Here is a 14,101-nt window from a genome sequence, read left to right on the forward strand (position 1 = left end):
GGAAGAGGACTCCAGTGGCAACCTGTGAAGCTCTGATGAACTCCATACCCAAGAGGGTTAAGGCAGTGCTGGAAAATAATGGTGGCCACATAAAATATTGACACTTTTGGCCCAATTTGGACATTTTCACTTAGGGGTGTACTCACTTTTGTTGCCAGAGGTTTAGACATTAATGGCTGTGTGTTGAGTTATTTTGAGGGGACAGCAAATTTACATTGTTATACAAGCTGTACACTCACTACTTTATATTGTAGCAAAGTGTCATTTCTTCAGTGTTGTCACATGAAAAGATAGAATAAAATATTTTCAAAAATGTGAGGGGTGTACTCACGCGTGTGTGTGTGTGTATGTATGTATGTATGTATGTATGTATGTATGTATGTATGTATGTATGTTATATATATATTACACACATACATACACACACACACACACACATATATAAAAACACATACATACACTGATTCTGACCTTAAATATGCTGCAGAAATCTCCCTCCACTAAGTCTGGCTGCAACCATTTTAAATGTGGGCAGCTGAAGCTGCTTCCCATTCACTTCCTTGATTCACACAGACACAAACCTCCAGATCTGCAGCTCTCATTGGCCCTCCTGTGACTCATCCCCTCTCCCTTCCTGGGAGAGGAGAGATGTCATAAGCCTAGGCTTTTTACCAGACAAGAAACAGGAAGTGGGCTGTATAAGGTATTTACTGGCAGAAAAAAAATGTTTTACTATCCAAAGTTAAAGCATCAATGGCAGAAGATTTAATAGGCGGAAAGATGAAAAACTGACTGAAGGTCAGCTTTAAAAAAGGACACTAAGATTTGCACTGTGGTGGATGCGGATTGACAACGCAATGTTCACAGGACTTTGACACCTTGTTTATTGTCTGGTATATTTTAACATTATTATTACATTAATCGCGATCTATAGCTATATGCAGTTGCCATTGATGCCCCTCCACAGAAACTATATTTCCCTGAACCGTGTGTTTGGCAGAGACCTTTTTTAGCTACCAAATAAATCAATGTAGGCATGTTGAGAGCAACAGAGAGGAGGCACTAAAAAGGACAAGTTCTATTTAGCCCAAAATTAAAACCGGGTTAAACAGCCAGTCACCTAGAGCAAAGGTCAGCACAATCATGTACTAGTAGAAACACCAAAACATCACCATGGTTAGAAACGGCTGCGCATTTAGCATCTTTAAAAGGGCAAGCATAAGAAAAAAAAAAAAACAAACATTTTTTTTAAATTTTAATCTTTGCCCTGACATTTAATTGTAAACTATAGAACCTAAGGAATAGAGTTTACAAAAAGGTAATCTACACACCAAAAAGTGCTGCTAACATACGATGGGCGTTCATACTGGATTTTGTTAATGTTTATGGACTGTTAATTTGATCATAGCACTAAGCTACACAGCACCGGATCGCACAGATGCAACACTGAATTACATGGATGTAGCAATGAATCGCATGGACATTTCTTTGGAGTTTTTTAATCGAATATTGTTTGAATATTGCACTATCACTGAATTACAGCACTGCATGGATGATATATATATATATATATATATATATATATATATATATATATATATATATATATATATATATATATATATATATATATATATATATTTCACAGGCTTATTGAAGCACTCTTATCAATTTATTGAAGTTTATTGCACATGTATAGTATTTTATACATGTCACGAGAGAGCACAATACCACTTTTTTAATGATATATTTATATTTATCATTTTGATAGCGCAGCGTTTTATAACTTGATTTGATTATCTTGCATGGTATAAGACATGCGTAATGTTAGCAGCTGATCATTTGTCATTTATTTGTCATTACTTTGGAGACCTGATTTGGTCAACCACCTGGAGGCTCACAGGACTATTAATTAGCATACAATAAAACAACTTACCAGATCTGTGAGCTTTTCTCTTCGGTGAAACCACATCTGGAAAAAAAAACACATACTGACCGTTACCAGTGATTTGGGTTCCTAGTTTTACCATACTGAAGCTCCAAATGCTAATCAGCATTAACATTCCTTTGGATTACTGCAATGCCCTGGTACAATATCACAACAAAACGTCGAAGTTTACAATTTCAATACAATCTACAGTCATATAGTGCAACTGCCTGCTGCCCAGCTCAACACAGCCGAATTAAAAGGCAAGGCTTAAATAGTCCCGCTATTATGATCAGTGTACAGGGGTATGTATGGTGCTTTGCCTAGTCTGAGCGTACTAAGTTCTGATTGACTTTAGTCTAAATACTTTCCATGTTACTAAAGGTTAGGGAAAAGGCAAGCATAAAAAAGGTAAATCAGTCATTATGAAAACCCAAGATAAAAATTATTTATAAAGTATTTTGATATGCACCATATTGCTCAGATGGGCCTTACCAGGCTTAGAGACTGGTCAGAAAATACCTGCCGGTCCTTGGATTGGACTAGATTTACTGGACAGGATGTTGGTTGGTCAATCAAGTAGGAACATATCAATCCCATCAACCACAAACAGTTCTTAAATACACCTAAAATTTTGAGCTGCCAGAACCCAATTTACAAATCCACCCCCCCACCACCACAAAGAACACACCAGTTCTATTGGGTTCCATTGGCAAAGAGCCCAGAGTCATATATATATCTATACAGTCAAGCTAGACACAGCAAAACATGCAACTCACTTCTGAGGAAGTTAGCTATAAAGACCAAAATTCAGAAGAATGCAGGGAGCACAGCACACATTTATCCGGTGTACACTCCTTCCAGGACTGATATTTATGGCATTCTCATCTATGAGATCAGAACGAGGACAAAGTGCACAAGGCAGACAAATGATATTGAATATGACTTATTCAAGATAACAGCGTACAATGGGGATAAGATCCAAAGTCAAAGTCTGTGCTCCTTTAGACTTGTTAAATGAGAAATGGTGGTCTTATTTTTCAGGCCGTCCCCCAGAAGTGGGTGGTCCACAGTGATGCGGAGAGGTGTGGCAAAGTTATGACATCTTGGCTATGCATCATTGTAGGGATAAACAGGCCATGCACTGCACTCACAGCATGTCCTCGGTCTTCCAGGTTGATGATGCTGGGTGTCATTTGACCCAATGACTGAGGGCATCTATAGCAGCCCTGTCTTTGGGTTGCGGGCAACAGTGCCAGAAAGGAGGTTCTATTTTTTAAACATCTGCTGGGAAAGATCTGGGTCATGTGACAGCTGTATATTGATTAGGAAAAAAAAAGGAAAAAAAAAAAAAAAAGTTTCTTTTTTTAAATAATTACAGTGCCACCATTCACAAACACAAATAGAAGGGACATTGTTTTAACCGCTTGCCGCCCGAAAGCTGTCATATGACGGCCAGGCGGCACGGCACTCATTCTGGGAGGGCGTCATATGACACCCTCGCCTTCCAGGCCCACCAGGGGGCACTCATGCGCGCCCGCTGTGTCATTGGGGACCCGATGCACGTGCCCGGCGGCCGCGATGTCCGCCAGGCACCCGCGATTGCCCGGTAACCGAGCAGGACCGGGGATCTGTGTGTGTAAACACACAGATCCAGTCCTGTCAGAGGAGACCGATGGTGTGTTTTCAGTACAGAGGAACACCAATCGGTCCTCCTCCCCTTGTGAGTCCCCACCCCCTACAGTTAGAATCACTCCCTGGGAAACATAATTAATCTCTTGATCACCCCCTAGTGTTAACCCCTTCCCTGCCAGTCACATTTATACAGTAGTCACTGTATTTCTATAGCACAGATCGCTGTATAAATGTGAATGGTCCCAAAAGTGTCTGATATGATATGTCCGTCGCAAAATAACGCAGTCACGATAAAAATCGCAGATCGCCGCAATAGAAAAAAAAAATAAATATATATATATATATATATATATATATATATATATATTTTAAAAATGCTATAAATCTATCCCCTATTTTGTAGATGCTATAACTTTTGTGCAAACCAATCAATATACGCTTATTGCGATATTTTTTTACCAAAAATATGTAGAAGAATACGTATCGGCCTAAACTGAGGAAAAAATTGTTAAAAAAAAAAAAAGGGATATTTATTATAGCAAAAAGTAAAAAATAGTGTTTTTTTTTCAAACGTATCACTCTTCTTTTGTTTATAGCGCAAAAAATAAAAACCACAGAGGTGATCAATGGCCTGGGTAGGAAGGGGGTGAAAGTGTCCTATATTGAGGTAGTTAAAGTGATTTGAAACACAGACTGTTTGTATACACTAAATCTCTGTAAATTAAACACTATATTGCCAAAAGTATTATGATGCCTGCCTTTACTCACACAAACTTTAATGGCATCCAAGTCTTAGTCTGTAGGGTTCAATATTGAGTTGGGCCGCCCTTTGCAGCTATACCAGCTTCAACTCTTCTGGGAAGACTGTCCACAAGGTTTAGGAGTGTGTCTATGGGAATGTTTGACCATTCTTCCAGAAGCGCATTTGTGGTCAGGTGCCGATGTTGGACGAGAAGGCCTGGTTCACAGTCTCCATTCTAATTCATCCCACAGGTGTTCTGATTGAGGTCAGGACTCTGTGCAGTCCAATCAAGTTCCTCCACCCAAAACTCGCTCATCCATGTCTTTATGGACCTTGCTTTGTACACTGGTGCACAGTCATGTTAGAACAGGAAGGGGCCATCCCCAAACTGTTCCCACAAAGTTGGGAGCATGAAATTGTCTAAAATGACTTGGTATGCTGATGCCTTAAGGGTACTTTCACACTGGGGCGGCGGATCTGTTAGCGGTAAAGCGCCGCTAGTTTTCGCGGTGCTTTTAACCTCCGATAGCGGCCGAAGAAGGGGTTAATAGTGCCTGGGTTTCGGCGCTTCAGAAGTGCTGCCCATTTATTCCAATGGGCAGTGGCGGTGCGGGAGTGCTACTGCCCCAAAGATGCTGCTTGCAGGACTTTTTCCATCCCGCAAGCGCACCGTCCCAGTGTGAAAGCACTGTCACACTGGGGAGGCATGAGAGGCAGTTTTCAGGCGCTATTTTTAGCGCTAAAACGCCTGAAAACTGCCTCAGTGTGAAAATAGCCTAATGCCCCGTACACACGAGGGGAATTTCTTGGATGGTTTTTCCGACGGAATTCCGCTCAAGCTTGGCTTGCATACACACGGTCACACAAGAGTTCTCTGAACTTTTTTTTTTTTTTTGAATTATTTATTTATTACAGAGACAAGGCCAACATGACCCGATAGAATACATTACCATAGAAAAGTTAGTATAATAAACAATAAACACGTCTAGACAGACAATACTCCTTTTCATAAGACGCGTCTTACTTCAATCTAATATGGTGGAGTCAAATGTGGTTCTGGTGTTTTTATGTGTGAGCGTGTATGTAGAGTAACATTATCGATAATTTTGCGTATTTGGGCTCATGCGCCCCGTCCCTTTATTTTCTTCTTTTTATTTAGGAAAAAGGTGTCCCACCGGAGTGGGTAGAAATAGTAAAATAGAGTATCAGAATGGAAAATCAGGGAAAGAGAAAAAAGAGAGAAAAAATTGGTCAGAGAAGGGGGGGGGGGGGGGGGGATGGGGGGGGGGGGGTCTAGATATCCGTACTAAGGTGTTGCAGTGGCCTCAGGATCTTTACATGGAGGTTTGATACCGTTGCAATTAAAGGTAGGAGGAAGCGCGTTTTTATCCCAAAAAGTGTTCTCATACAGTTGTGGTGGGATTTCTCAATGCCTGACCTTCCTCTGAAAATATAAAGCGGTTCCATAACCTCCAAGTTTTATTGAAACTTTCCTGTCTATTTTGTGATGTGAGGATGAGATCTTCCATATGTTTTATGTCTTCTATTTTTGTAAGCCATGTAGTAATTGTCGGTGGCGACGTGGTTTTCCAGAGAATCGGGATACAGGCTTTGGCTGCGTCTAATAGGTGTCTGACTACAGATTTTTTGTATATTTTTTCTGGGATGTCAGATGCGTGCAATAAAAAGAATGCAGGGTCGTCTGGTATAATGTGTTCTGTAAATTTCTGAGTGATTTCCCTTACTATACTCCAGAAGTGTTTCAGAATGGGGCATGACCAGAAAATGTGTACCAGAGTTCCCGTGTCTGTCTGACATCTCCAACAGCGGTCAGGTGTCCCTGGGAAAAACCTATAGAGTAGTTCTGGGGTTCTGTACCATCGGGATAAAAGTTTGTAGTTTGTCTCTTGAATCTTAGCGCATATGGAGGACTTGTGGGTAAATCTGATGATACGTTGGCGTTTAGCTGAGTTGAAGTGGCAGTTTAATTCCCGTTCCCATTTTATTAGTCCCGGGGGGCCGCTTCCTGCGGTGCGTTTAGGAGTTTGTAGGTTAAGGATAGTGTATGTGTAATGGTTCCTGTCGTGTCACATAATTCTTCTAGGGTTGCGAGAGGCGTGTCGCATGTTGCTGGAGGGTTCAGGGAGTTAAGGAAATGTCCCAACTGACGCGACCTTAAGAAGTCTAGGCGAAACGGGCCGTCTGGATCTGCAAGTTCTGCGATTGTGTACCATCGTCCTCCCTTAATAAAGTGGGATGTCTGGTGTAGGCCCGCCTCCCTCACACTCCGAAAGGCCGCATCCTGTAATCCCGGAGTAAATTTCGGGTTTCCCCAGTATGGGGTATAGAGGTGAATTGGGGGAAGAAACAAGTGCTTGAGAGAATAGACGGGCACATATTTTTACCGTGTTGCCTATCAGTGGGTGGTGTTTTGTTTCTGTTGGTAAGGACGTGGAGCACCATGGTGCCCTTTTGAGGGGGACTACACCTTGGTCTTGCTCTATTTGGGTCCAAAGCTTGGTTTTTTGAGGTCTGCACCAGTCTATTAACCTCACCAGGTGGACTGCGTGGTGATATGCCCGCATATCCGGTACTGCCAGACCACCGTGGTGTTTGGGTAAAGTCAGGAGCTTGTGTGCTAGTCTGATTAGTGAGATGGAGGGTGTGGTAAGCGTGAACATAAGGTCGTCCGCGTAGGCGGATACTTTGTGTTGAGTGTGGTTTATCTTTATACCTGATATGTTGGGGTTTTTTCGTATGTGGCACAGGAATGGTTCTAATGTTAGGGAGAAGAGTAGAGGGGACAACGGACAACCTTGTCTCGTGCCGTTAGTGATCGAGAAAGATTCGGAAATCACTCCGTTCGCCCGGACTCTGGCTGACGGTGTTGTGTATGTTGCTGAGATCCATCTTAACATGTTGCGTCCCAGGCCTATGTGTCTTAGCGTGGCGAGCATAAATGAAAAATTGACCCGGTCAAACGCTTTTTCAGCGTCAGTGCTTAAAAAAACGCTGGGTGTTTTGGTGTCTGTGGCAGTATAAAGTAAATTGAGGACTTTAATGGTATTATCTCGGGCTTCTCTTGTGGGGACAAATCCTACCTGGTCAAGGTGGACCAGGTGAGGTAGGTGTGTTTGTAGTCTGGTGGCCAGGATTTTAGTAAATATTTTCAAATCTGTATTAAGGATATAGGTCTGTAATTCCCACACCATGTCGGGTCTTTACCTTCCTTCGGGATGACGGATATTTGAGCCTGCATTGTAGCTGTATGCAGTGTTCCCCCCTCGGCAAGGCCATTCAGTAATTTGAGGAGATGACTTCCCAATGATGGTAAAAGTGTTTTGTAGTAGTGGATCGTTAGACCGTCTGGTCCGGGAGCTTTACCAGGTTTAGTACTCCGTATGGCCAATTGTATCTCGGGTAATGTGATGGGGTCTTCTAGTAGTTCGCGTGTTTCTGTTGGCAATGTGTGCATGCAGGAGGAGGTTATGTAGTCTGACATTTGGTCCAACTGTGGTGGTGTTGTATTTAAATTATAGAGTAATTCATAAAAGGATTTAAATTCCTGTGATATCTGCTGGGGTACGGCAATTTTCTGGCCCGTTGGTCTATGTATATATGGAATGTAGGACGCTAGTTTTTGTGTACGCAACGATTGTGCCAGGAGCCTACCGCATTTATTGCCTGATTCATATATTTTTTTTACGCGAAATTTGGAGTGCCGCCTTGGCTTTGAATTTAAGCAGATCTGTGACTTGCATACGCACCGTGTCAAGTTCGTTTCTGAGTGGGCTTGTCGGTGTTTGTTTGTGTCTAATTTCTAGCTCCTGGAGCTTGTCAAGAAGTAAAGTCAATTGTGCAGTTCTTTGTTGTTTATGTCTCGCTCCATGTTTTATGAGTACCCCGCGTATGACTGCCTTATGGGCCTCCCATACCAGACCCCCGTCACTGTCAGGGCTACTATTAGTGTGGAAGTAGTGGATCACTTCCTTTGTCATGTCCGCTAGTACCTCAGGGTCTTGTAGTAGACTCTCATTTAATCTCCAAGGTTTCCTTTGGTTTCTATAGAAGTCAGTCAGGGCATATCTCAAGTAGACTGGGGCATGGTCTGACCATGTAATGGATCCAATCGATGTATGTTTAATAGCTTGAAGTTGGTTGTGGGGGATGAGGAAGTAGTCTATCCGCGAGTATGCGTCATGGGGACGTGAGTAGAAGGAAAAATCTCGTTCACCCGGGTGGAAAAGGCGCCAGGCGTCGATTAGCTGTGATGAATGCATAGCTAGGTGTATGGCTTTTCGTATGCCTGGGGTAGTGGATGACCTGCTCGAAGATGTGTCTTCCGACGGGAGAAGGGGTATGTTGAGGTCTCCCCCAATGATGAGCTGGCCCTCAGCAAATTTATTGAGGGCTGCTAAGTGTCTTTTGATAAAAGTGTCTTGCTGGCAGTTCGGGGCGTAAAGGTTTGCAATTGTTACCCTTACATCTCCAATCTGACCTTTCAGGAATAGAAATCTGCCTGATGGGTCTGTCAATACGTCCGTCAGGGACCATGGAAGACTCGCTGATATTAGTATAGAGACTCCTCTAGACTTCGCTTCCGAGTATGTAGAGTGGTATACTGTCGGGTAAAATCTATTTTTGAGAATTGGGAACTTATTTTCCCTGAAGTGCGTTTCCTGTAGTAGGACAATGTCTGCCCGGGCGCGTCTCATATCGTTAAGCAGCATCCGTCTTTTTTCAGGGACGTTAAGTCCCTTTACATTAAATGTGACTATGTTAATCTCGTCCATGTTTGTGTAGGTACGGAGGGTAGGGTATAAAAGAGGTGAGAAAGAAAGTAGGGGTAGAGAGTTGTAGAATCAGTAGAAGAGTAGGGAAGAGATAGAGGTATGAGTTGGGTGTCCCCCTGCAGATGACCACCTCTACAGAGGTGTATGTTGCGGCCACTGGGGGGAAAAGAAAAACCCGCAGTGGACGCTGATTAGGGTATCTAAGTGTCTAGAGTGACAGCAAGGTGCTTGCTACTGCGCTCTCTAATGTCACCTGGGTAACGAGCGCTAACCTAAGTGGAGGTGTGTCTAGCAAAGGCTCGCAGGAGGGTCCCGTTCTCCCCTAGCCCCTCCGGCCTTATATTGTATGTATTTGTGAGCTATCAGTGGTAGATCTGGCATATTAATCAAGGTACTAAATGGGAAGTCATCGTATATTTCTATATCATCGTGATAGTGTGTGTGGAAAATTTCCCTCTACAAACCTTACATTTTAGTAAAGCAAAATGTGAACATTCAACAACAAACTGAGGCTGACTTGAACAACAAAATGTGCCTCCCTCCCCAACCTCCCTCCATCGGTCGTAATTAGAACATCCCCCTAGATCTCCCCGATATGTCTTCCATGGGGGCACTTCGCACACAGCAACCCCCCAGATACGGGGGACCCTGTTAGTGCGTCTCCCCTCGGCATCCCCGAACACTCCCATTAGATGTCACCCAAATCAAGGGATATGCAGCTCATCATCAGCCCCGCCCCCTCCCCCAAGCCCCACCCAATGCCCCAGTGATATGTTCGTTCAGCGTGAGATTGGACAATCCCATCTTCAACCTGTTTCTCGTCTGACCATTCTAGCAAACCAGGCTTTTGTCACTAAGTCTCCCCCGGTCAGTTGGTGTAGGGCAACATTTCCTCCATCGCTCCAGGGATTGTGTCTAGACCAACCTTCGCTAAGCAGATCAGCGTTAGAAAGGAGGGAGAGCTCTGATATGGCTTGACTCATGAGGTTGTTGCATTTCAGATCTATTGTCGGCCCTGTCCTCGGGTATAGACAGGCAAGGCCACCGGCTCACAGACCAGGACCCAAGGGCAGGGGGGGGGGGGGGGGGGGGCGGAACATCCCAGCAACTGAGGGCCCCGCACATGAGTGGGTCGAGCGGGAGATCCTCATTCCCAGTTTCCCGTCAAGTAATTCCCACAGTAGGATGTCCGGGTGGCTGTAAATAACATGGCCCCCCTCTCTCCACAAGGACCAATTCGGGACCGCAGAATGCCGGGGTTTTTATGTCAAGCACGAGGGCGACCATCCGGTCTTGGCTGTTAATATAGGCAGGCTTCCAACAAAAAAAAGTGAGGCAGTTCATTCCTCTGTATTCCCTCATCCCCCCACAAACGGGGGGGAGGTGGGGGGGGCACAGCGGCAAGTCCAGGAATGTCCCAGGGAGACGCCACGGGAACAAGGCATAGGGGGCGGGGGGTATCCAGTCCGGGTGTAGGTGTGGGGGGGGGGGGGGGTGGCAACAACAGGATAATAGCCAAGTCAGCGTTTTTTTTTAGAAGGAATTTGTAGCCGCAGAGGACCATTAGGACTCACGTGATCCGGCAGTTGGTGACGCTCGGGTGCGGCTCCTGTTGCGTTGCTTGCGGGTGGATCTGTCAGACCTGGTAGCTGTTAATCCCGGGCGGCCTCCGGCTGGCTGGATCTTTAGTAGCCAGTTGGGTACTGAGACAGGTTCTGTTTCCAGGAATGCGAAGAGATCAGGTAGGTCAGCTGGTTTCCTGAGGGTGAAGGAAGATTGTTGTGAGCGAAAAGTGACCGCCAGGGGGTATCCCCAGCGGTACGTGCAGCCTTGTCTCCTCGCAATTTCCAGGATAGGTTTCAGCAAGGCTCGTCTCTGCAGGGTCGCTCTAGACGGGTCTGGAAGGATCTGTATCTGTGCCCCATCGAAGTCCAGCTCTCCTCTGTCCCAGGCTTTGCGTAGTATCACTTCTTTCTGCGCGTAGCGATGTAGCCTACATAATACGTCACGTGGCATGGAGGGGTCGGTAGGTTTGGGGCCTAACGTACGGTGCACCCGATCGATTTCCAGGGATGGTGGTGGTGTCTCCAGAATCCTGTGGAAGATAGCCGTCACTGTTTCTTGTAAGTCCTCTGGTCCTGTAGCTTCTGGGATGCCTCGCAGCCGCAAATTATTGCGGCGGCTGCGATCCTCCATTTCTTCCAGGTGCAGCTGCATCTCTTGTGCCTCCCTGGTGTGTATGTCATTCGCTCGTTCGAGTGCCTGTACACGAGACTCTAGGGCTGTAACTGCCGTCTCACCGGAGGTCACTCGTTCAGTCACTGTATGAAGATCCTCCCGAACCTCCTGTATATCTCTCTTATGCGCTTCTTCAATACGCTGGATCAGCGTTTCAATATCTGCTCGTGTGGGCTGCTCGTGTGGGTAAGGCTTGCAGCATGGCTCTGAGATCCGCGTCCAGCCGGCTTTGAGTGTGGGTGGTATTCTCCATGGTCTCTCGGAAAACGTCCGTTGTGCCCGCAAAGGGATCCCGCATCAGCAGAGGTGATCGGTCAGGTGGCTGTGCCGTATCAGGGGTCTGCGACGTCTGGGGAACACGCAGTGCAGCCACAATGGCGCCTGGTGTAGGCCGCTGAGAGTCTCTCAAGTAACGGCGGATGGTGGGCTGAGAGGTTTGATGTCTAGTCCTTCTGGTCGTTGAACGTGTCCCGTAGCGTGTAGGGGTGTTCATGCCGCGCTCACATGTATGGAAAGGTGGCTGGTGAAGGTCGGTTCAAGCCGGGAGCTCCTTCAGAACATGTCTCTACTCGGCCATCGCTAAGCCACGCCCCCCGTTCTCTGAACTTTTGACCGTCAAGAACGCGGTGACGTACAACACTATGAGGAGCCGAGAAAATGAAGTTCAATGCTTCCGAGCATGCGTTTTTTTCTGCATACAGACGAATGGAATTTCAGTCAAGAACTTTTTCCGTTGGATGGAATATCCGACCAAAAGCTTCCATCACACTTTTTTGACGGAAATTCCGACCGTGTATATGCAGCATTAGAGTTCCCTTCACTGGAACTAAGGGGCCAAGCCCAACCCCTGAAAAAACAACCCCACACCATAATCCCCCCTCCACCAAGTGATTTGGACCAGTGCACAAAGCAAGGTCCATAAAGACATGGATGAGTGAGTTTGGGGTGGAGGAACTGGACTGGACTGGCCTGCACAGAGTCCTGATCTCAACCCGATAGAACACCTTTGGGATGAATTAGAGCGGAGACTGCAAGCCAGGCCTTCATCAGTGCCTGTCCTCACAAATGGGCTTCTGAAAGAATGATCAAACATTCCCATAGACACACTTCTAAACCTTGTGGACAGCCTTCCCAGAAGAGTTGAAGCTGTTATAGTTGCAAAGGGTGGGCCAACGCAATATTGAACCCTACGGACCAAGACTGGGATGCTATGTTCATGTGCGTGTAAAGGCAGTTGTCCCAATACTTTTGGCAATATATGGTATATATTTTGGGACAGCACCACACAAATCAGTTATAAAAGTTTAAAAGAAACTTTGCCAAGACTAATTTAAAAGCTACCACTGCTGACCAATGCTAGTAGTCTGGCTCTTGAGATGTGGATCGTCTAGGGGAAGGATTAGACCCCCTGTAAGGTTCTTCTTTCTGCGTCCCCTCCCCCCAGGGAGATTGACTCCATGTCCTGGTGACCACTGTCACCAAGACTGAAAATGAGGGAATTATAAAAAAAAAACAAAAAAAAAAAAAAACACTTTCTGTTCTGTGACAACCCAGAGAGGGGACATTTTCCAATCTGGTGAGTGGAATAATCTCACCTTGGAGAGATCTGTTTTTACTTCCTGTTCCATTAACAGGGCAGTGAGTGAAGGGATATCCCTCATGTGGGACACAAAAACATAAAATATATGAATTTAATAAATAAAATATAGACTTCTCACCCAGGATTACCTTTAGATTGTTCCGTGTAAACCTGCATGGATAACGATCCATGTAATAAATAACCCAATCTAATCATTACCTTGCTATATTAACAAGAAGTGTTTATTGTTCTAGACTTGGGGTGGGTCAGTTTAGAAATCATAATTAGTTCCTTTGAAAATAAATATTCTGTAATGAAATGAAAACACATTATTCACATAAACCCACATGAGCGACTTCCAGCCCCGGGGAGAATGGATGTTTATTGATACAACAGATTAGATGCCTGTATTGTGGGAATAGAGTCCCCATATCAAATACACAACTGACTCGGAGTGTTTACTACAGCCAGGCTATGTTCTCTCATTGTTCTTTAGAAGTGTAATTGTTTTCTGAGCTACATGATCTCACCCATGTTCTGTGCCATGTGACCTCCCTTTACATTTTGTACAACCTCTTTGAAATGTATTGCCTCTGGGATCAACAGCACAGGGTGAGCATAGAGAACAGAGGGCGTTCAGACAATCTGACGGTCCTCGGGGCACCGGCGCACATAAAACATGAATGCCAGACGTTTTGTGACCTGCCCAATATGCCCTCACGTTATGGAGATGAGGAGATGTTGTGTTCTGTAGTCCAGGAAGATAGTAGATATGTCCCTGTCCCTGATTTCGAGGGACTGTCCCTGATTTGGAACAAAGTCCCTCTTTCCTCCTCATTTTGGTCTGATGTATATACCTGTATCATAAATACACTATTTATCTACCAAAATAGGGTTTCATAGTGTTAAACCTTTGTCCAAGTTCTAAATTGTTGCATTTGTACATTTCAAAAGCCAATATAAGGAATAGTAGTGGTTAAAAAAAAAACAAAAAAAACAAAAACAAAAACACAACCCCAAGCACTTGTGGGTTTAACCAATCATTTTTGCATACGAATTCTCCTTGTAAGGCGTGTCAGGGGGTGTGTTCCGGTGTTAATTTCGTAGACTAAAACATTTTAGTCGACTAAAATACGAATAAAACTAAAATGCCATTTTATTTAAAAGACTAAAACTAAATTGAAATT

The 14,101-nt window shown here is 44.7% G+C and overlaps 1 protein-coding gene across 3 annotated transcripts in view; it reads right to left on the bottom strand.

Annotated features, from left to right (window-relative positions):
* LOC141114197 (myosin light chain kinase, smooth muscle-like) overlaps positions 1 to 14,101 on the bottom strand; it is a 141,440-nt gene that overhangs the window by 67,921 nt on the left and 59,418 nt on the right. For all 3 annotated transcript variants that reach the window (XM_073607738.1, XM_073607737.1, XM_073607736.1), the window contains exon 6: positions 1,937 to 1,972. In XM_073607738.1, coding sequence (XP_073463839.1) covers positions 1,937 to 1,972 — 36 coding nt within the window. The remainder of the gene's footprint in view (positions 1 to 1,936; positions 1,973 to 14,101) is intronic.

This window comes from Aquarana catesbeiana, linkage group LG12, assembly GCF_042186555.1.
Source record: "Aquarana catesbeiana isolate 2022-GZ linkage group LG12, ASM4218655v1, whole genome shotgun sequence".
Taxonomy (NCBI): Eukaryota; Metazoa; Chordata; class Amphibia; order Anura; family Ranidae; genus Aquarana; species Aquarana catesbeiana.